Source organism: Heliangelus exortis, chromosome 1 (genome assembly GCF_036169615.1).
Source record: "Heliangelus exortis chromosome 1, bHelExo1.hap1, whole genome shotgun sequence".
Lineage (NCBI taxonomy): Eukaryota > Metazoa > Chordata > Aves > Apodiformes > Trochilidae > Heliangelus > Heliangelus exortis.
Genome location: NC_092422.1, coordinates 185140490 through 185164634, shown reverse-complemented (window position 1 = coordinate 185164634; position 24145 = coordinate 185140490). Strand labels below are relative to the sequence as shown.

Genomic DNA, 24145 nt, shown 5'->3' with positions numbered 1-24145 from the left:
TAAAAAAGCAGCAAGGTCATTTATGTGTCAGAATTTTATGTATCAGAATCACCCTGCCAACCTGTGAGCCTTCAAAACAAATTGAATGAGTGGGAACTGATTCCTTTATTTACATCCCAAAGGCCATTTTTTTCACCTGGTCCTATAGTGATCCTGACTTGCAGTTCTGCAGTTTGAAGTTTTATAGTGTTCATGGAGCAGCAAAGCTTGTGCATGATAGAAAAGATAACTGTTTCTTCAGAAGTAATGAGAAAAGAAACATGAAGCCACTGTCATCACTATTCTGATAAAGCTATTATATTTTGGACTTTATAGTATTGCACTACAATGCTAAAGTCAGCTAATCAAACTAGCAATTACCTTTAGTCAGGTCTTTCTATCCTTGCCCTTGATGTGTCAAAAAAATATTTGGCTAGCTTAAAAATTGTAAGGTTAGGCTTTGTGGAACAATTACACATCTATAAATGTACTTGTGTGCACCATGTGTAGATGCTTCAGGTCCCAACACAGCAGGATGTTCTGATCTGCTCTAAAAGCAGCTTTGGTTTTAGCTAAGTGTTTGAAGTGTTCCTGTCATGCTAATATTTTACATTACACAACATTAAACATCATGTTTGTGGTTAGTAGGAGTTTGATTTCCAAATGTTTAATATTTTTCAAGGACGTTCTTATCAAAACAGAAATCAACACCAAAAAAAAAAACCCCACCAAAACCAAAGAACAGACCAGCAAAGCCACAAGTCCCAGGGCTATATTCAGACAGAGTATAATCTAGTTTCAGCTCCCTGGGAGCTGAGAGCTGACAGAACCCTGGGCTTTTTTGTAGGTAGTACAAAAATAAATACTAGACATTATAAAATGGAGGAAAGGCTGGAATAATTACAGAATGCCTTTTGAAAACAGCAAATAGTATAACCAAACATCTGTTCATTGAAATATGGTTTTGTTTCAGCTCTTATTTTCAGAACCACTAACTATCTTTTACAGTATGTACTTGAAATGATGGATTTAAGTCTCTTGATGATAGGCTGCTTTTCTAGCCTTCAGCCTATTGACCACTAAGAAAAACACTACAGGTCATATACAGTGGAATGCATTCTGCCCTAATGGTAATTACACTTCTGTGTAATTACAGAAGATAGAAGCAGATCTTGATTCATTTGCAATTTTTACAGGCCTCTTTTGAAAGATCTGAAATTTGTAGTGAATACTGCATATTACTAAATTGTACTCAATTAGTGTGATTGACCTTATTTTTCAATCTGTTATCCTCCCAGGAGGATAAGAGAGTGGCAGGAGTGACATTTTGTGGTTTAGTCTTTCATGTAAAGCATTTTTCATGAGGCAGTTATACCTGTGTAACATACATGGAACTGTGGACATTTCTACCAACTTTGTTAGACTGTTAATAGTATGCAGGGCTTTTCTGTTAGGAGATACCTTTATCTTCCTTCCAGATCCTCTTGATGCAATAGTTAAAAGGAAAGAGTATTTATTTTGAGATTTTAGGGCTAAAATGTCAGTGCTTGTTAAAAGTAATGCAAGATCAGTAGGAGACCATTCTACATTTTATGACTTGTGCATTCTTTTGTTTGGTGTTCTTTAGTTTGTCCAACACACTCAGATCTTGCTGAAGTCAATGAAAAGCATTGACAAGGGGCTGTCATACACAAGTTTGTAGAGAGTAGGTAATGTTCAGTGAGTCCATGAATCAGCCTTTGAGGAAAAAGCAAATAATCTCCAAGTGGGGATTAAGTTACCCATACTGCTGTTGCAGGCATGAGAGCAATTGGAAAAAAAAAAAGAGTGGAGGGGGGGTGTGCTCAAAACAGAAAAGGAAATACTTTGCTTTAGCTTTGCAATGCTTATCTACTTTTCCTCACACCCAGTCTGTATCTTTAAGTACTGCTTTTTAAATTATGTCTGAAATCACTTCATTGTTACCTACCAGTTGAGATTTTTGTAAAATGATAATATTAAAGCAATATCAATAGTTTATGCTATTTTGCTTTTATATGCAAATCAGATATGCTACTACAAATATAATGCCCTTGTATGGGATCACATTATTTTAGCCTTTGTTATGATTTCAGAAGTCAGTTAAATAATGTGCTTTTAACACTTTCCCCCTTTTCTTTCCCTAAGGTAACACCAGCCTTCAGACCAAAACGGGGAGTATCTCAGTAGGTAGGTTCTACCTTCTCTCTGAGAACTTTTTCTTACTCTTCCCTTCTCCTTAGCTTTTAGAAGCTAAATATTCACAGGGAAAACAAAAAGGAGCTGTTTCCTCACAGATGTTTCTGCCCACTTTTCAGGAGTAGCAGTGATAGCTCTGTAGCTGAAGGAGATGCTGTCAGCCCTTTCCAGCTGGGCAAGCCACGCTGTCGAGCTTTTGATACCACAATACTGCTGAGCTTTGCACAAGTCAGACTGAGTCTGTATAATTTTTCAGATTAGAATGGGATGAAAGGCTGTGAGAAAAGGCTAAACATGCATCAGATGCAATCGTTTTGCCTTAAACCTAGTTCTCTGTCTTATCTTTGTTTTGATCATTAGCTATGTTTAATTTTTATATCATATTATGCTACTTATTGAGCTTTTATACAACCAGATAATGCAGAGTTATCAATTATGATATACATCCTATCAGATGCAGTATTATAGGAAAATGTTAGGGCCTCTTCTTTTGTAGTACATCAAAAAATAATAGTTACAGACAATGCTCAGTGACTCTTAAATAAATGTACATGGAAGGATTCCCCCTTCTGTTAAACTTATATACAAGCCCCAATATTGAAGACTTTTGCTTGTGGTAGTAACCATAGTCACTCACCAAGCATTGTTCAGGGATGAGCTGTACTGTTAAACTTTTCTTATGTTTCTAAGCAATCTATATTAACACTCCTGGAAAATGAGTGCAATACATTCTTAGGAGTTAGTCATTAAACCGCAGAATTAAGTGAAGCTTGCTAATCTGTTTTTCTTGGTGTTAAATAAACTCACAGAATATGAAGAGTGTTCAAATAAAGGTTTCTCAACACAGGAGGTAATTTTTTCCTTCAGCAGATGATTATTATTTTCCTTAATTAGCCAGGTTCGGCTTAAACATTAAGACACCTCTTAGAGTTGAATAAACTTTATTTTTCAGATCTCAATTCTGAAATAACTAAGTAGACCTCATCTTTTCCTATGTAGCTTCAAAGATCCTTTAGGTTTTTATGGATTTTTCCAAAGACAATTGACCTAAGATCTAGTGGTTCAGCTCTAAACACAAGCAAAATTGGTTTGTGTATGAGAAATGTGTGCCACAAGATAGTTTCTTGGATTGCCAGAGACTTGATGGGGATTTGTTGGTGGAAATGGGAAGAACAACTCAGATCTTCCAACTTTCTGGATGGGTTTTCATAGGTATGTAGTAATTTATTTCACCAGAGGCATAATTTTATCAGTGTACTGAAAAAAATGCATTCTGATTTTGAGGATATAGCTTTGGGTTTTGTGATATTTTTTACAAATCAAACTAAAACTAATGTTGGAGTGCTGGATTTTTTTCAAAATATTTTTGGGAAGATAAAAGCTACTATAATGACAGCTTCTTATTCTAATATAGTTCTGCATTAAAATGGAAAACAATGCCCTTGTCTCTTGCTTCCTTTGATTTTTCTGTTTTTTTATTATATATATAATTCATGAAGTTGATTTGGGTTGGGTTTTGTTTTTTGTTTTTTTTTTTTTATTTTCACAGTGACATTGTTAAAATAAGAAAGTGGGAATTATTCCTTTTTTTTTCATTTTTGGTCTACTGTGAGATTTTTAGTCACTGACAAACTGTTTTCCAACCCTATACTAGAAGCTTCCTACTTCTACCAAATGTTCTATGGGTTTTGAGTGGGTTTTAATTTAAAATAACCAGACCTATTTTTATTTCTTTTTTAATTTACTACTTAGAATAGTCATTAGAAGTCTGACTAATCTTGGAAAAAGTAAAGGAGTCTTTGTTTTTAGAACCAGCTTAATATTTTAACTTTTTATTTAGTAAATTAGTAGGAGAACTCGGGTTGAGGAGACCTCAGGAAGTTGCAGAATCTTGGAATGATTGAGGTTGGAAGGGACTCCTGGCAGTCAGCTTGTGCAGCCACCCTATTCAAGCAGTTGTCTCTGGTCTCCCAACTTCCTTCTGAAAGCCATGCCAGCTCTGAGGTTGCTCAGGGCTTTATCCTGTGCTCTTGAAAGCCTCCAAGGATGCAGATTGTACAGCTTCTCTAAACTGTTCACTCCTTGAGTGTCCTCAGTAAAAAAGATTTTCCTTCTGTCCATACTGGTGAAACTCCCTTGTTTCAATTTCTATGTGATGCTCTCATCCTGCACCACTCTGAGGTTTTGTCTTCTTCACCCCCCCTTGCAGAAGCCATAGGGAGCTGCTCTCTGGTTGAAGCATTCCCAGTTCCCTGGGCTGAGCAAACCTCATTTCTCAGCCTCCCCTGCTGGGGAAGGTGCTCACACCCTGACTGCTTTGGTACTTCTCTGCTTAATTCACTTCAGTTTATTGATGTCTCCCTTTTCATCCACCCAACACTGGATGCTGTTTTCTAGATGTGTTTCTAGGGGCTGAGGAGATAAAACCTTCCCTTGGTACTCTGGCCATGCTCCAGTCAGTTCTGCCAAGGATACTGTTGGATTTCTTTTCTGCCAGGGCACGCAGTTGGCTCATGTTCAGTCCTGCTAGGATTTGTTTATTTCTTAGTGTTATTGGCATGGTCTGATTATATATCTTCTACTCTGCTGCCAAGCCAAATTTTCCCCTAACCAACTTTAAAAAAAAACCCATATTTGTTTTTCCTTACTGGATTATTTATGTTTAACACAGTTATGCATTGAGGAAATTAATATTCTGTGTTTGTTATAGTCAGAAATGATGAAGCTTATGGTGGTTGTTTCATGCTAGAGGGGAGGAACCAGTCTAAACCAGTTTAGGGGCAACAAAGACTTATTCCAGCAAAGAAAACTATATATTGAGATCTAGAAACTTTTTTTTTTTTTAAATATGTCAGTGACAGTTTGCCCTGTTCTGCTAAATTCTTTCTTCAGTAACCCACACCAGCTGATCTAAAGGCCTCAGTGACTTTCTGTGATGCTCACTGTCTTAAATCAGCACAAATTTAGGGACATTTCAAATACATAAATTTGAGTATAGTCCTGGTGTGAAAGTGAACTGAGATGTCTGAGATTCTCCTTTGTGATGATGGTGTTGTAATAATGCAATTCCCTGGTACTGAGACAAAACACCAAAGTTTTCTTTTAAGAAGGGGATCAATTATGGAAAACAATTATGGTACTTAAGAGTTTTGGGTAACAGAAAATAAAACTATAAACTCTAGTGTATTTGGAAGTAATGCTGCATCTGGGTTTTGTTTTGAGAATTCAGCTTTTAATACATGACCTAGGGAATTTTAAAATTAAAAACCTCATTTCTGAATGACACTAAAGACATTCGCTTCATAAAGTACAGCTCTTAAGTACCTTAAAAAAACAAATTATCCATGCACGCACTTGTCTCTTCATAGCAATCAGTCCTATTAATTTAGTCTTTACCATCTACTTGAAGGGTGTTAATGTTCTGGCTCTCATTTTGAGTCTCCTTCACCTTACTACCTTGTATCTCTGAGCTTCACCTTCTGTGTCCTGCCAGTGACAGACCTGGAATTTCTCCCCCACATTGTTCCCATGCTTTCTCCCACACAAACCTGGACAGAGGATGGTGCCCTTGAAGCACCCAATTCCACTCAGCTTGTTCTTATCCCTCAAGTGTCAGATTATGAAAAATGGAAGTCTAAAAAAAAGTCCACAATGAGTTAATATCTACTGAGTTACTCCTTGGTTTTGTCATCAGGATTAACTGATTAAGATGGTCTCTGTACAGTCCCATCAGCTGTTGGTGTTGTACAGATTGTTAGCAGTTGCTCTCCCTGTAGAGGGTTGCTGTCCTGTCACAGGAGGCTCTTCTTGTCTTCTAAATGCAGATAAAAACTAACTGCACATCTTGTCTAGAGCAGAAGAGTCAGAGGCTGGATATTTCCTGCATCGATTGCCAACAGAACCTCTGTCAGGGTTATGTGGAGTTGGTGATTGGCTGCTACAAATTGGATTTGGAGTACCTGCAAAAATAGCTTTTATATGAAAATGTTGGTTTATTGCTACAAAAAAAATTAAAATTGATTCATTAAAAAAATATTTCAATTATTTTAATTTTCAAACTTAGAAACATTTTTAAGTTACAATTAAGCATTTCATTGTGACTTACACAAGCAAACATTTTTTTCCCAGTTCATTATGTTCACTTAACACAACATTTGCTGTTTTTCTTTCTGATTTGGAACAGAACCTTAGCACAATCTACTGAGATGGGAAAAACATTCCCATCTAATTCCAGTTGTTACTGGTTTCTTGTTAATCAAAGACAGTCTCAGTTTCTCAGCTGTCTAAATATGGATTGGCTACATTATTTTTTTATTTATTTCCTTTTCAAGGAAATCAGTTTTAGCTGTGGGATAATAATCCCTTTTTATGTTTTTACTTTTGTATGCAGTACACTGATATTCCACATCTGTGCTTGAGATCTGGCATCAGAAAAGCTCCAGATGAGTGTACTTACAGCTAAAACTATATGACAAGCTTAAGGCATTAATGCTGGGCATTGTTGTTATGATTAATTAATTCTCTCATTAATGTTTTCAATTTTTGAAGAAAGAAGGGAGTGTCATTGAGATCTTGTAGGTGCTACAAATCTAGTAACAACTGAAGGGTTATGGCCTTACAACTACTGCGTGCCCCAGTTTTGGACTGGGGAGATAAATTTTGTTCAGAAATCTATTTTTCTAAGTCTGACATTCAGTAAAGAAATACAAGATACTTCTCAAACATGGAAGAATTTACAAAATTCATTCAATGTACAAAAAAAGATTCTAGCAAATCTTTATTTTTAAGGCTTCACAAGCACAGATACTTCTATTCTTTATTTTAATTTTTTTTCAGATTCATCAGATGGAAGTCTAAAAGCTTCTACACATCATGGGGCAATAGATGTTTATGTCAGTCAATTAAGAAAAGTGGATCTGAAATCCCAGAAAGGTTAGTAAACTAAACCAAATATTTTTGGTGGCAGCTTACAATGTAAAAGAAAAGGAGATAAAGGCAGTTTTGCTTGTTTGTCTGGAAAAAGTGAGTTTGTGATGGCTGGTTCTCTTGCCTTCTTTCTTACCTCGTTATTAGAAAATGTGTATAAATACTTCTAACACAGTAAGCTCTGTAAGGGGCAATGCTATTTCAAATAGATTGTAGAATTTATTTTTTTTTTACAATACTTTCTTTTTTCCTGGCAATCTACCTAGCAGAATTCTGCAGAATTGATTTGGAATACAATCTTCCTTTGCCTTGAGCACAGTTTACTCCATGATGCTGATGGTGTATGTGCAGAGTGACAACCATCACACTTCTGTTTAATTTTTTCATGAAATGTCTCGTTGAAACTGAAAGGTAAAAAGATAAAAATGATGGGGTCTTATCCTATCATTTGTCCTTTTTAATCATAATTGCTCACTAGAATTTCAATTCCTAGTTAAAAGCTCACTCCTAAAGCTGAACTCATAGTTTGACATAGTTTTCTGAATGGCAAATAACAAAAAAACCTAAAAACCACTATAGCATTTCTACACTTACCTTGAACATCATGTCAGATACTCCAGGTGGTTTAAATGAACATTGTATTTGGTCTCCTTTTCTCACTGTCTGTGAGACAGTGCCTCTGCCCTGTTAAATCCAGCAGTTACTCAGGAGGGGGCTAATGAAGGAAAGCCAGTGAAATCACTTGTGTGCCATTCTGTACAAGCTGTTCTAGTTTTATTGGTGCAAAGAATTTATTTTCATTTTATTTTCTAGTTACCTTTTGAATGACTTTAAGTTATGTCTCTAAGAAAAGCTAATTAATGCTTTTTCAAAACAGTGCCTGACAGTCTCTTCTGGCAGCACAGTTTAGTAAAAGCAAAGTTGATGAAGTTCTGTTTTGGTTTACCCTGTAAATTCAGAGTAACTGCTGACAGCTGCAGTGTAGAAAATATCCCATTTGTGATAAATTAGCTGCATGTGTGCTAGAGTTTGAGTCACATTACTGAGCAACTCCCCATGGAGGACCCAAAGATGAAGACCTTTTTCCTTTCTTATCTTAACGTTTTTGTGTATTCAGCAAAATTACACAGAGTTATTTGTTCATCAGGTTTGTCACAGGCAAGTGATTCTGCTGAATTTAAATTGCATAGCTGGGGTTGCTTTCACTGCTACTTAGTTATCCTAACATAAGGAAACTTACAGTGTTCTGCTGCAGCTTTTTGTTTTTCTAAAGTGACTTTTGTAATTGAGAGATAACAAAGGAGTAGGAATAAAAAAGGTGTATTCTGAATTTTGATAGGTTTTTGTTCTAATGTGTAGGGTGTAGCTTCCAAACATTGTGACTGAATAATTCTAAAAATTACTAATGTGGGCAGGTTGGGGGTCCAGCATTTGTTTTCAGTCTGATGCACAGAGGCACATATTTAGCAGAATCAGAAGTTGGAATTTATATTTTTAGTCAGAGGGATAAAATTATTTGGGCTACCAACGCTGCAATTTTGCCAGTAGTTCACATGTTAGTGATAAGGAATCTAAACTGGTCATCACTTGTGAGACTGCATCTGTTGAAGGATGTGAACAGCTGGCCCTACACTTTAAAGCAAAGACAATTGCTGGTGTTAGCAGTCTGTGAGCAGCATTACATTGTTCCAGAGGAGCAGCTCTTTCATAATGTGCCAAATCCAATCTCCCAAGCATGCAACTAGAAGATGAAACTAAGGTCATAACACTTATGGGATCTGTTAGATTTATTTCCCATGAACATCTCCTGTAATAAGATTCTCTAGCAAGAGCCATTGCTAGCAGTATATGGCAATGTCAGTTTTCATGTCTGCCAAGGAAGTAGTGACACCATTTCTACCTGTGACATATACAGTAGTCTGATGATGATATATGAAGATAATCTTCACTACTGATTTCAGAGACAAAGAGGTTACAGTGTCTAAAGGCTCTTAAAAAGCAGACAGTACTTTGATTCAAATTAGCTAAATAATTGCCTGCTTCAAGCTTTGATCCCAGTGTTAAACTACCTTTTTTTTAATTTACACCAGGTTCTATTACAGTCAAGGTACCTGCCTCTCTCAAAGCCTATTTACAGTTGTCTGGAAGAAAGGTGGATGTGAGCTCAGAGATCCAGCTAAAAGAAACACAGAGTGCCTACGAAGATGATCATGTAACTATAAGTGGTAAGGCTGACTAATCTTGGCTTCCAAGAAACGTCTGTCTGGCCTTAGTCAAAGCCATCTACATTTCCTTATGAGTTTATTGCTCTTGGCATCTTGTTTCATCTGTTCTATGTTCAAATGTTTGCTTGTGCCATTGTATTCCCTGTGTTACTAGATGACTTTTTCCTTGTGAACGAATGTGAATGCAAACAACTGCATCTCTAACACGAGTCTTAGCACTAAATTAATTCTCAGCATTGTTCCAGTGAATTTTTTTGGGGTAATTCAAACCTATTTTTGACCTATTGCTTTGTTGACTTAGATAATCACATACAGTAAATTGGTAAGGAATATCAAAAATATTATGGCAAGTTTTCTCTATCTCTGGGTTAGAGGGGGAAGTAAAAGGACTATATGGCATGTTCAGAGATGTGCAGTAGTTCATTAAGCAGTAGAGGATAGGCTGAGAATTGATGGGTGGTAGTAGCAGGAATAGCAGAAGAAAATGGAGCAAGGAGGAATAGAGTACATGGAAGGGTGCCTGCAGCTGTTGAAAATGTTCTTCTAATGCATTTAAAATGGAACTCAGGAATTCCAAGTCTTGCTGCTTTCTGCTTTAGAAAACAGTTGTACTATTCATTGTTGGAGTGTGTATTTCTCTCCCCTCTGGACAAATCTATCTAGAAGATAAAGCTGTTGCTGTTACTAATTATTCAGTTTGCTTAAGAGGAAAGATTAACGTAATGTGTCCCAAGGCTCCAGCTTTGTTTTCAAACCTGTTATGTCAGTATGACCTGATAGAAGACTGGCTTTGAGTTTGTTTTTTGGTTCTTTTTGGTTTAAACCTAAAACAATATGCATGAAACTTATTTTGATAGTCTCAAAAATCAGGAAATGTTAGAAGTGTATGGACATAATTCTAATATGTTGCCCGCTTATATAAAACACTAGTCTTGAGATAGGTCTATCTCTTCCTGTCTTGAACAGTAACTAGCATTTGAATTTTACTAAGCTTATTTAATACAATTTTTTTAAAAACTAGTTAGAAGTTCTCAGGCTAGAAACTTGTGACAAGACCCCAGTTTCCAGCAAGGCCTTATGGAACACATCCCCTCAGCAGTAAAACAACACAGAATGAGGACCACTGGCCAGTCCATTGTCTTGTTGCTCTGGCAACATTAAGGTCAAAAGTGGTGTTTCAGATATAACACAACTAGAATGGCTTCTCTTGTTTTACAGCCCAGGCAGTGTTTATGTAGGACAGCCATTGCTGAAGCAGATGTAATCTTTCAACCCACCATTCTGTATGGAAATGATCTTGGCAGTTGAGGCCAAAAGTGACTCTGATTACTTAACTCTCAAATACATATATCCCAAAGGCATGGAAATCAGCAAGAGCTGTGTGGAGACAACAGCATTAGGCCACTGATTACTGTTTAAAGAGATTACAGTATTGCACAAAAACCATATTAAACCTAGATCTTTGATTGTAATACAGTTGAATGAAAAATGACCCTGGAGTGCATTTTCCACAGGATACATTTCAACCAGAATAGTGCTGGCCTGAAGTAACATGTGTTCATCTGACTTTATACCAAGCAGTTAGCTTTGCTGAGTGCTTTCTTACATAATGTAACCAAAGATTTGTAACCAAATGTGGCTCTCTCCCCCCTTTCTTTCACTGGTCAATAAAAAGCAACAAACGTGAAGAGAGATGAAGTAATTGGTTTTAACATGTGCTTTGCTCCTTTTCTTATGCTTTTGAAACCAGTGCATCCCCTTTCTTTGCCACATTGGTAATACTCCTTTGGCATGGCCAGGGAGATGCTTCCTGCTTCTCTTATTCTTTACCTTACCCCATGAGAACAGTGTAACAGTGTATTTTCTTTTCTTTTTCTTTTTTTTTTTTTTTTTTTTTTTCCAGGCCAAGCACGTGTACCCTCATTCTCAACAATCTCTTCTTAAAGCTGTATTTATGAGAATTTTCTTATACAAGTAGATTCTGAAATAATTAAAAATCATTTAATATTCTTTCTGTTTCATGAAAACATTATCCACTCTTGACGCTTTAGGTATAGGGTCTATAGATGTCCTTCTGCTGCAAAAAAATATAAATTGGAGAGAGAAGAAGGGTTTTTGCAAGTGGAAAAAATCTCTATCGCAAGAGCATGGCAGTTCAGGTTTTTATACTTCTAAGCTCAAAAATTAGTTTAAAAATAGTTTTCCAGAAACTGGCCAGTTCTCACTTGGATAATACAGGAATTGTCTGCTTTCAGGAAGCTTTACTTGCCTCTGAGATTATAATGAGAGATATTAAAGAGGAGGCTTTCCAGTGGGAAGGCAAGGTGGAGTTCTGTGACTTGGGTAGACATGGACTTAGTCTGTCACCTGCTCTAAGAAGCCTTTCCCTACTGCTCTTATAGGTGATGGGCACCTTCACCTTGCTTCACAGTGGTACCAGGGAGTGTAGGCTTCAGAGCAGTTTGTAAAGATAAGGCATCTGTTTCTGTTGACATCAGTAGGCACTTTGATAAGTAGGATGTATGGTATAGTTAAATCTGTTATAACTCACATTTTTTCATGCTAGGCACTGTTCCAGCAATTGTTCTGCTGTACAGTTTGAGATTGCTGTAGTAAATCCAGTAATTTCTGATGGTGATCGTGTCAGGGCATTCTTCTTTCCCAGGCAATGAGGGTAGGAAGAGAGGATTCTGCTTAGCTCTTGCTGCTTGATGTCTGTGCCTTCCCTGTGTCTCCAGGTCTGCTTGTATTAAGTCAGCTGATTTAAGAAGCCTGTAAAGATCATGCTTTTTAGGACATTTTCCCAGTAAGTCCTTTTAAGCTTACCATAGTAAAGGTAGGAATAATTACCTGTATGATTCCAGAGGAGGAATATTTCAATAAAAGCATGAGTAAATAGGAAACAATGTTACACAGTTGCAAAAAATATATAGTGTATTAACATGACTGTTCAGTAAAACTCAAAATAATCCCTTGGTTTTAAATGGCGTTAGTAATACTTTATTGGAATGTGTCCAGTTTTGAGTACTTCAAAAGGATGTGGGCAACTGTAGACAATAAGAACATGTGACCAGGGGCCTAAAAACATCATTTTATGAGAGAAGCCTGAAAAAGGTGTTGTTCTTGTCTACAGAACAGAAAACCAAGGGAAGATGCACTTTTCCAGTACATAAAAAATTGCTGCAGAGATGAATGAAATAAATTGTTGTCTATCCACTGATAATAGGACTAGAAATTATGACTTGAAATTATAGTAAAGAAAACTAGCAAAAGAGTAAGTTAAAATTGCTGTAGTATTTGTCTCATGAGGCCATAGGACTGTCAGTCCTGCAGACTGTGAACAACAGGCTAGGCAGGCATGTCAGGTTAAACACAGTGCATCCTCAGGAGGCTGCTTTCAGCCCTGTTTTCTCTTGTGCTAAGTTGATGTGGCCATCTGTTCCCACCCACCCACTCCACAGTAACTTGAAGACTGAGGCATGTGGGTGGATAAGTTTGGGGACTAAGTGAATGCAGCCAGTGAGCACACTTCTACCCACTTCCATTGCCAGCTTGTGTGATGACAAGTGTGAGCTTGCTGGAAAGTCTTGTGCTTGTTCAGAGACTTTTTTGGGATACTTGTAGTTAATAGTGTCAATTTCCAAATCTGGTTGTCTGGAATATAATCCCTTTCTTTACTCCATGTATACCTTGCATTCCAGAGCAGTGCCTGGGACTCATCTGATTCCAGATCTTCCTCCATCCCTAGCCCTAGTTCTAGTGCCAAGTTAATTTCCAGCAGAAATCTCTGACCTGATGCCATCCATCTGCTTGTTGCTAAGGAGCTTTTAGCTATGGCAGTCACTCCACCTGGTTTTCAGCACTTGTGTGAGTTTCCTTGGTAAAAGTCCCACAGTGTCACAGCTGTTCCTCTGAGGCTGTGGATGGTTGTCTGTAGGTTATTGTGTCTCCCTGTTGCTCCTTTCTCAAGTTGGGAAACCAAGCTCTCTGTACTGTCTTCATTGGGAATTAGTGTCTTCTCCCAGGATGAGACATTCTCATTCTTAGTTTTATCCAGCATGACAACAGCTGCAGCAATTTACAGGCTTTCTGCTACTAATCCCACTCCATCAACAGCCCTAGAGCTTTGAATTGCATCTGCACAGTGTTCCTCTTGGAGCCCTGCCTTCTGGTGACCGTGCACACAAGTGATAGGGCTCTCTCTTCTCATGTTAATTTACACAGACAGATGTCTGTCCTGGAGATGAGTCTCCCATTATCCTCTCTTATGCCTTTTCTCCTGTCAAGGTTTCTAGGTAGATGCCTCGACCTTACGGATTGATGCAGCTTCCAAATATTCTTTTGATCACTAGGAACTCTTCAATGCCCTTCTTCCTCATGTGCCTCTGGAGAGAGTCAGTCTGTCTAATTACCAGATTTCCTTGAAAAGAAAATGGACATTGAACCGTCCCATCTCTGAGTTTTTTGCTCTCCTAACTTCCATTCACTGAGGCATGCACAGAAATAGTAAGACTTTCATGTCTGCCTGAGGTTAGATCTGGATTCCCCTCTGGAACATAGGAGATTTAGACACATGTTTCCAGCCTTCAGGAATAACTTCTTTCTCTCAGCTCACACTATTGCTACTCAGCCAGTAGTACTGGGAGAACATCCTATAAAGTGCTGTGGACTTACCCAGTGTGCATGGAGAGAGCTGACCTCATGAGTGTCATACAGTGTATACAAGGCTTTACAGATGTTGTTAACTGTTTTTGTTATCAGTAATTCTATATTGTTTAAAATAATTTCTTTGTATTTTAGCTGCCTGGAGTTCCAGGGTTAAATACAAACACAGCTGAAGGGGCAGTGAGTAACATGAGGCAAGCAACTTGCCTTTAAAAGGGAAATAACAGAAAGAGCTTGTATTATGGCAGGCTGCTGAAACTTCAGTTTCTTCTGAAACTTCACAGCTGCAGAGTGTCCTGCTCCTTCTCCCACTGTGCAGCTGGCTTGGGTCTGTGTTCAGAGTTAGGATTCTGATCCTGGGAGTAACACTATCTGCTGCTGTGTCCCTCCCTGTTTGTCTCTTCTCAAGGCACTTCTTCAAAACTTTTCTTCTTTCCTAGAAGCAATTTTTGAGTATTTGCCACTAGAATTGAGTGGGAAGAGTTCTGTTGTACAATTTTGTAGTGTTCCTTTAAACACTGTCCCTCTGTGAAGACTTCATCCTTAAGAAGTATCTTAATAAAACAAACAAAGACCCAGGTTGTATCTGGAAAAAATTACATTCCTTCAAGTCAAACAGAAAGTTCATCCAACTTTTATGAAACACATTAGATGAGATGCTATCCTACAGATTTTTATTGGTTTCAGCTTGCAGTTAACTCAAGCTGTGTGCAGCCTTTCTGAGATATACCACAGTCCTAACAATACGAGTGAAAAACATTCAAAAGACATTCATCTAAGTGTGTTTTGTGATATGAAAGTAGAGCTCACTATTCACTTGGCTTGCTGGAGACTGGGGAAGTTAAACTGTGAGTACTTCACCACATAATGTTCTGCAAAAGTTTTCTGTGCCTCTAGAGGTACGTGGAAAAAACCCAAACAAACAAACCCAAACAACTTCTACCTGGGTGTTAAATTGGAAAAGTGAACATGTAGGCTGTTACCTTATGTGATTTACTAGCACAAAAGCTAGCAAAGTCATCCTCAAAATCCACTTACATTCCCACAGTATTCAGAGTACAGGCAGTGAGGACAGTTAAGACCAAACTGTCATCAAAAGGTCTCCAACTAAACCTTGTTGTTTGATTAGTACCCCATACACAAAGCTTTTTAAATATCTTAAGCTTGACTTGAACCTGCTACTGGCACCAGGAATAATAACCTTAAAGTAGTTTGAGGATCTTCATCCCTAGGGAGCAGAACTTGACACTCAGTTTCCTGCAGGCAGTTTGGTATTTTCTGCATTCCCTTTGCTGGCAAATCTCCAAAAGCAGCATAAGGAGCAAAACATTTTTCTAAGTTCACAAAGCAAATGCAAAATGAGAAACAGAGCTCAGACAACAACTGAGCTTTGAAACAGCTCTTGGTAATTTGTTTCTGTTTCTTCAAAAGTTGTCTTTAACTTTTCAGCAAAAGCATAGCAGGGTGTAAGCAGTGCATGAAGCTGCTCATTTACAGGGCTGGTTCTGAGCTTTAGTGTTTGTTCCTTGTATAGAAGAACAAGTCATAGTGGCGGGGGAAAAAAAAAAAAGCATGAGAGGAACTGGGACCAAGCACTCCAAGATGCACTTCCTGAAAAATAGATCTTTGCCCTACATTTATTGTGTACTTTCTCCTTAGGGAAAAAAGCTGTATTTTCAGTGCTCTACATCTCTGTTACAGGCTCAATTGATACTTTTCCTTAACACGTCTTTCTTGGTTCGTTTCTGGAGTCTTTTTCCTGTTTGAAATTTGCACTGATCTCATGTTTTGAGGGCTACCTCTGCTTAAAAGGTTATTTGGTCTTGGATAATTCTGAATATTCTGATACAGTACTTTTGCAAATAGATGATTCAGGAAAGCTTTCTGAGGAGCTGAATTTTCAGATTTTAACATACAACACATCTGTGATGATCATCATAGATTCAAGTCCATAATTAGATGGACAGCAGAACAGGTAGATTCTGGTTTACAATAGGAATTATATTGAGACTGCTGCTGCCTGGAGCAGTCAGGAATGCACAGAATATGCTGGGACATCAACATGGTAATCCTTGAAATCATGTTGTAGTCTGATAGCAAAGGACACTGAAATACCTCTTTGTTCAGTGGGAGAACTCTGAAAGCGTTGGACTCTTCTGAAGTCCTGCACTTCTAGGACCTCAGCCTACTAGTGGATTGATGTGGGTTTGGCCCATAACCTTAAATTAATCCCACTTAGATGTACCAAAGCACTGAAATGCTATTGCTGAGTTCTGGCACATAGGCTTGAGTTGGGGAAGGCAACGCAGTGATGTCAGTTGGAGTTTCGCCACTGGTTTTGACTTGGCCAAAATTTAATTTCAACTATGTTAGAGGTCAGAGCAGAACATGTTTGCAGACTTGCTTCAGAATAAGCTTCCCTGCCATCCCTCATGCTGCTATTCCAGGCTCACATTAGTTCTAAACTTAGAATTCACTCACTCATATGAATGCTAAAATAATAATAAGATATTTTGTAAAGATAAACCGAAGTGAAGGTTGATCTTGTGATAAAGGCACTGATTTGGGACTTAAGATCCTAGTTTATTTCCCAGTTTGGTCATGAATCTTATGAATAAATTTGGAAGGTCACTTACTCTCTTGGCCTCAGCTTCCCACTTGTAAAACTGAGGCTAAAAGGAACTTTCTCCTTTGTTACAGAGCAGTCTGTTCAGAGCTTGACTGTGCATAGTGATTTTGTGAAAAATGTAAGACAGATATCTCAGGCATGTTGGTTTTGGTTTTTTTAACTCATTATTCTAGGAAAGCTGTAGTAGTAGCAACATACGTTGTAATCTGAAAAAATCAGGTCTTACCTGTGTCTCTTTCCCATGTTTACCATAAAGATGAAAGCTTTTCAAATTACTTGGCCAGATTAATGTCTAATATAGACAAATTTCCTACACCTTAATAGAAGATACGGTACCATATAATAAAACCCCACAATTTTATTGCAATAACATATTATGGGAAATAAGATTAATGAAAAAACTACCAAGAACGAAATGTCAGAAGCCTGTGTTAAAAATAAAGTTTATCAAATATCTTATAAGTATTTCTTGTTAGCTTGAAAAAAATCTAAGGGAAAGGCAATATATTTACTGTGTCAAATTAAACTAAACAAAGCTCTCTTTTCCAGGTCACATGAATCAAAAGAATGAAATGGACAAATGGATTAAGGCAGACACACAAAATGGTAAAGTATATCTTAAAAGCCAGAGCTGGATCCAGTCTGTCAAGCTGAAGAGTTCTTAAAAGGTGGAATAGGCCAAAGATTAAATCAAGAAATATTAAAGGAACATTTCTGTAAAGTTATACAACTTTTGTTTATCTGTATTCTTAACTTGAGAAAGACACAATATTAAAAATGAGGATATTTTAACCGAAGATTTGCCCATGACAGTGGCAGGTGCTTAAATGTTCTGGTTCATTTTTAGTGCCTTTTGGGAATTACAAGATCTTACTCAGAATTTGCCACTTACCTTGTCAGTTTATAAAAGCTGCTAACTTTCTCACAAAAGTTTGGAGTCATTTAAAAACAAAAAGCATTTTCAGTACCTGATATTTGAAAAAAATAGCAAAGTTTGCTTCCAAGATAAGATACTCTGCAAGCTATTTTATATTTTTAAATTAAATGTTTCTGTAATGTGGGAATTCTCTGAAAAATGCAGAGAATTTTCTGTCCAACTTATCTGCAGTGCAGATAGAGTAAAACCACTTTCAGAACTGTAGTTCTTATTTAGTCTTCTTGTTTAGTGGTTAACCCCTCAGCAGCTGGATGTGGTGATCTTAGAGGTCTTTTCCAACTGTGGCAATTCTGTGATTCAGTTTCTGCCTTGTCAGTGAGTACTGCACGTGTGAAACAACTTGTGTGAAATGACAGAACCTGCTCCCTGTCATCCCGGGCCACTTACTTGAGGAAAGAGATAAGTCCAGCTATGTCTACCACTGCTTGTCTGCAAAGAAAAGCTTGTAAAATACTAAAAAGTGCAATGGGTGTGGCTGTTTTCAAGGAGGAACACTCCACCAACTGGACTCCATCTCAGAGTCCATGTGAACATTCCCCTAAAGTGAAAGAAACCAAAGAATGGAAGCATTGGACTAATAAATGAGAACTGTAATCTGTTTATTTGCTGCCTTTTCAGTGTTGCTGTCAAGCTTCCATGATGTGTCTGGAAGCTTTCAGAGGCAGAAAGGCAGAGGAGGGAGATGAGGGAAGTGTCCACGCTGCACAAGGACATAAATGATTTTTGTGGAGGATTTTGCATCACCATATTACAAACACACAGCAAAGTAAACAGAGCTTTAAAAAGCTTTTCTATACATATATATGGCACCATAGAAAAGAAGTAATGAAATTTGTGTTTTAAAGCTCAGATGTAAGAACTCCTGCCAACTGAGTGGATGGAGATTTGGAAAGAGGACTCGAGTGGCAGCTCATGTTTTAAGTTGTGTGCATTGTGTTTAAGTACTTTAGATACTAATGAATGGCACATTATGAAAAAGAGTTCTTTCCCACAGGATTCTCTAAGAGGTATAATTGCCTCTGGCTAATGGACTTCAGTGGTCAAGGGCAGTGTATTTTTCCTTTGCTACTGTGTGTACTGTTTGTTTGGATGAGGTGGGCACTGATGGGGTATAACTAATAATATGTATTTTTTATAAAACACTAATAATATAAAACATTACTAATATAATTATTAAAAGCAATATAATATTAATTCCTAGTTATTGTTGCTATACTTCTTCAAGATATAAAATAATCTGTAATGATTTCAGATTTCCTGAAAAATCTTGAAATTAATTATTTCAGTGCAAAAGGCACCTCTGAATTCTCATTGCAATGAAAAAGAAAACCTATGTAGTAGATCTTTCATGAAATTGAGTCCATTTAGCAGTTCCATTAGTCACCTGGAAGCCTGTCAGACTCTGTGATTAAGGTTGTGCTTTTTGGGACTGCTGGATAAGTAGCTTAAGGGAGAACATGCTAAAAAACATTTCTTCCATGTTACAAAGAAAGAAAGGGAAGGTGTTCATATTTTAAAACTGGCTGGAATTTAAGCATTACCACTGCTATGTACTTGCTTAAAGAAATTTAAATTAGCCATCAGAAAAACTGAATTTCCAATAAAGCTACTCTGATTATATTCTTTCCAAGCTAATAAATGTTGAGACCAGCTAGAACTTTTAATATAAAGGTCAAAAATGAGCTGAAGAAAGACAAATCTTTGGGAGTTTCTCCAAAGGCATTTGTATGATGTCTTGTTCTGCTATAATGAGGTGAAACTTTGTATTTTTCTCTAGACAAGGAAAGATTAGTGGGTTGCCAGTAATTAAGATTTGAATGGTAGTCCCATGTGTGCTCTTTTTTGTGTGTGTCCGTCTGAGAAAATGTGTTCTTGTAACTGGAGTACAAGTTTATCCTTTAACACTTTTCTCATTTGTGCTCTTTTTCATCTGATTTGCCTGAGTCCATCAGCTGCCAGCCAGCCCACAGTTCATGTCTGCAAATGTAAACAGCAGATGCTGGGAGAGGTGAACTGAGCCTGAAGGCTTTTATGAGAATTCAGACTTGGTGCACAAGTGACTGTTGAGAATTAGAGAATTAAATGTGCACCCATAGTTGTGTGTTAAGGAATCAGCAGTCACTGCCTATGAGCTGTTCTTTCTTGCTGAAGAACACTCAGTGAGTCCCAGCTGGGGCAAGTGTGAAGTTCTGTAGGAAGTCAGAGTGTTTGTGTCCTGGAGAGGACACTCATGGCAAATGAGAACCCCAGACACACAGAGATTGATTTATTGCTTACTCTGCATGGGGTTACAGACAATTCTCATTGAAAGATGAAGTCAGCTTGAATCAACACCTGAAAGCCAGCAAGGTGTCAGTGCAGCTGCCTTGCTTGGAGGCACACACACTCTTGCAGGTAAGAGTCACAGTGCTTCCTTAATAACTCAACAAACGGCCTTTTATTAAAGTATGATTAGTTTTAAGAAAAATAATACAGTCTTCATGCACTAGTAAACAACTGTAGATGATGGTGTGCAATTTCTTCATCTTTCATTGTGAAGAATTTGTTTATTCAGGCTCTGATGTTTCATTCTGGGTGAAGGTAAAAATGTTGCCATCCCGGTCATACCCAAACCAGGACGGAGGGTCAGCATCGTTATGCTCGTGTCTTCTCAGTTTGGCTGTGTATTTCAAGACAGCTTGTCTGCAACAAGATTTAAAAAACAAACAACATTACAGGAAAAAAAACCTGCAGAGTCTGTTTCCACAAAGACCTCTAAAGGCTGCTCCTTGTTTTAACTGAAGCTATCATTACAATAAGAGGTGATGTGGAAATTAAAGATAAGTGATTAGGCAATAGAGTCACAGAATAAGTTAGTTTGGAAGGAGCCTCTGGAGATCATTTAATCCTGGTCTTGCTCTAAATGGATCCAACTAGACCAGGTGGGTCATGACTTGCTGGCTGAGTTCTGAATATCTCTGGGGATGTAGATTGCAGAGCCTCTCTGGCATCCTGATAAGTGTTTGACCAGCCTCCTGATTAAAAAATAGTTTTCTTGTATTTCATCAGAACTTTGCATAAGCTGCTTTTCCTCTGAGTGCACCTTTGAGAAATGTCTGGCTGTGTCTGCTCTTCCTTCTGTGATGTCTCCCCTGTCCTGAGTTCTCATCCTGGGACAGAGCAAAGCAATTCTTTCAGCCTCTCTTTATTCCTCAGTGCCCCAGCCCAGCTCCAGTCTTCATTGCCCTTACCTGCACTTGTTACAGTCTGTTGCTGTCAGTGTGGGCTGGGTAGCCTAAATTAGAGATTTTGGGGACTGGAATGATAGCATTGTGTTTTGAACAAAACATTACACCAAACATGATAAATAAACCTCTTTTTACTGATTATACTCCAGGCAGTGTTACAGAGCCTCACTGTTACCTGCACTGGCCCCAGGCTCTCCCAAGGCTGTATTTTGCATCTTCTGTGATAGCTGAACCAGAGGTGAATTATTTATGATGTCCAAGAACACCCATGGCCCCTCTGATCTTCCTTGGCATTTTTTGGCCACTCCCCCTTTGCACCATTGGAACACGAAAACAACAAACTAGGGCAAAATTGCACAAAAGTAGGAGAAAATCAGGCCTGCTGAGTGAGACACCCTAAAAAAAGCTGAAAAGCAACTGTTTTCTTTCTGTACTTTTCTGGCAGTTTCAGTCCAGCAATTTTCTTAGCCTTCCTGAGCAGAAGAAATTCAGCCCACCACTTTCAGTCTTTTCAATGTCTCTCTTTCCATCACTTCTGCTCCTTGGCTGCCAGCCTGTTCCCCGCTGTGCAGAGCACCCACCTCCCCCAGCCTCCCCTCCTTCTGGCTCTTGCACCCTATAAAGCTCCCATGGAAGAGCCATCTCTGCACCTCCTGTCTGTCCTCTTCAGGAGATTGAGTCTGATCTGGTGTGTCACAGCTGCAGCAAGGCAGCCTTTCTCCCTGCTGGGCAATATCCTAAGCTCTGTATAGCAATATAATATATAGCATCTAAACAATAATAGAAAAAAAAAAAAATAAAGTGATCTGTTATCTGCAAGTAATACTACTCCAGTATTACTAATGTTGGGTTTTTTTCCTAAAGTGAAAATGCTGCAGATGGTTGCAGAAGAGGCAGACGTGAGAGCAGTAATCCCTGCACCACCAGAGCAGGAAAGGGAAAGCAGGGAGGGCTGTGTAAGGGGCAAAATCAGTGAAGCAAGGAGAGCTCCTTCTCAGCCCCTGCAGGATGTGTTTTTTTTAAATCTAACACTGACACAGTGTATGAACCACATGAACACAATACCCTATCTGTTTTTATATTAGGGAGGCTTGTGCCATTGAGGAATGTGTGCACAATTTATATGAGCTATAAGCTTTAGGCTATAAAATAAAAACCAACTCATCCAAGTCCAAATTCCTGTTTTTCATGGAAACTGCAATGTATGGTGGCTGTCTGAAGCATGTATAAGGGGAGCTGTTACTATTTTTTGGAAGCTTATGCTGTCCCATGCCTAGAGCTACAGTTGATTAGTTTGCCAGAAACAGCCATTCATTAATCATCAACACATGACAAAATAAATAGTTTATTTAAGATATAGTGTACTATAACATGGGCTTTTTATTTATTTGTATGGTGTCTTAAATGAACACATTGATGAATAAAAACATTTCAGCAAATTATTAAAATTATCTTTGGCAAAGCAAGTATCTCTTGCTTTAAGTCAGACAAAAGCACTGGCCCAAATACATGGCTCGAGCAGCACTGGAATATATAATTGAATCCTTAACCTTACTTTCAATCCCTTTTACTAAGGGAGTTTAGCTAGGAAATAGTCCTCCATCATGGGCTGAATCATGAGCAATTCCATAATTCGGAGAGGTTTGACTGGGTCCCTCATATTAAAAAGAAGAGGTTTTGAAAAAGACAAAAACAGAGGAAAAAGTAATGGAAAATTTAAAAAATCAAACATGGGAGAACTGTTTATAGTGCAGATGTAGGAGAAACTAAGCCAAAGAGGCATATGGAGGCAGGCAGCTAATGGGAAAAGTAGAAAGCCTCCTGCAGGCATGCTCAGGGTTAGAAGTGATAAGGCTACACAGAATCTGAGGTATTCTGGGGTCTGTATCAGCTGCAGTAGTTGTATTTTTTTATGACATCCAGTTCCAAGTGCACAGGGTGGCTGAAACATGGCAATCCAGGAGCCTCCATGTCACATCTGAAGAGCAATTTACAGTCAGTGAGCAGACAGTTCTGTGATGGTTTTTACTTAAGAGGAGTCATTCTTAGTCCTTTGCTAAATCATGTGCAGACTGTCTTTGTTTCTGATTTCATCTGTGTTAGACTTCCAAGTCCTTCCTACCTTGAGACCTAATATTTGGATAATACCTAAAAAAAATTTGCTTTTTAAGAAAACAGAGTTTCTAACCAACAGTAACTATCAGAAAACAACTAAAAAACCCAAAATAAAACAAAAATCAGAATGTTCTCCCAATGTCAAATGTATTGTATCTAGTGAGACACAATGTAATTTCTGTTTAAAAGGCAAAAATTGTAATAGCATTTGTTGACAAGTCACTTGTTAACAGAGTAGCCAGGAATTTAAAGCAAATGTAACTGCTTTCATATTAGTGCAGATAAAAAATAAAGAAGCAATGAATTTTGCTCTTAAAGAACAGGTTTTGGTGGAACCAGACTGTTACAGACAAGATGCAGTTTGGTGAGAGCAGGAGGTTGCCAGGCAAAGGCTTCTCATAGCATCATCATGGTTGGAAAGGACCTACAAGATCATCAAGTCCAAAATTCTCAAGGCAATGCCAGAGTTCCTTTCTCACTGTGTGCCTGGCAATGTTCACACCTTTCTCAGCACTGCAGCTGACTTAAAATGGTATTTGTGCTTTGAAGCTTACACTTGTATTACAGGGAAGTGGTTCCTTCAAAAATTCCAGTGTGTTATTCTAGGATTAGTCCTAAGAGAATCAAACCCAAAACGATCTTTTCCTACTGCAGCCACATTTTAAGAAGTTTGCTTTTCCTCTAGTAGAAGAAAGCAATTGTACCAGTATCATATACACCCACACAGAGATTATGCATTTAGCATATAATGAATTGCATTTAGCAATATAATGAATGGCACTTAGCAATATAATTAATTGGAAGGTCATTAGTCTCCTGATGCAGAAATATGCATCAGGATATCAGGCCATAGGCTTTTTTTTTCCCTAACATTTAATAAACCTGGAACCAGGCTAATTGGTTGGCAAATGCAGTCTCAAATGTTACCTGATATTGGAAAGAATGGACAATTTGTGGCTCATAAGTGTTTCCTATGAAGCTGCATGGGACTGAAATTTGAAGAAATTTGTGGCTTCATATGTTTTCTATCTTAACCTAATGAAACAGGAAAAATAAAACTTTGAAAAAGAACGAGACAGTATAAGAGATGTGCCTCAACATTTGTAAGGGTTGGTCTATTAAGAGATGTCTGCTAGGACTGGTTAGTGTTTAAAATAAATAATGGGGAATTCCTTTGGCAAGAGGAAGTATACATGATTTGTATTTCAACTTTAAACTAAAACCA

At 38.0% G+C, this 24145-nt stretch overlaps 2 protein-coding genes across 3 annotated transcripts in view; one reads left to right on the top strand and one right to left on the bottom strand.

Moving 5' to 3' along the window:
* Nucleotides 1-18768, top strand: part of FAM185A (family with sequence similarity 185 member A) — a 34756-nt gene extending 15988 nt beyond the window's left edge. The window contains exons 5-8 of the mRNA XM_071734024.1: nucleotides 2146-2187; nucleotides 7033-7128; nucleotides 9213-9347; nucleotides 17191-18768. Coding sequence (XP_071590125.1) covers nucleotides 2146-2187; nucleotides 7033-7128; nucleotides 9213-9347; nucleotides 17191-17306 — 389 coding nt within the window. The 3' untranslated portion in view covers nucleotides 17307-18768. The remainder of the gene's footprint in view (nucleotides 1-2145; nucleotides 2188-7032; nucleotides 7129-9212; nucleotides 9348-17190) is intronic.
* Nucleotides 18769-19992: 1224 nt separating this feature from the next.
* The window catches only part of FBXL13 (F-box and leucine rich repeat protein 13), a 71720-nt gene continuing 67567 nt past the window's right edge, over nucleotides 19993-24145 (bottom strand). For both annotated transcript variants that reach the window (XM_071734000.1, XM_071733998.1), the window contains one exon: nucleotides 19993-20260. In XM_071734000.1, coding sequence (XP_071590101.1) covers nucleotides 20125-20260 — 136 coding nt within the window. In that variant the 3' untranslated portion in view covers nucleotides 19993-20124. The remainder of the gene's footprint in view (nucleotides 20261-24145) is intronic.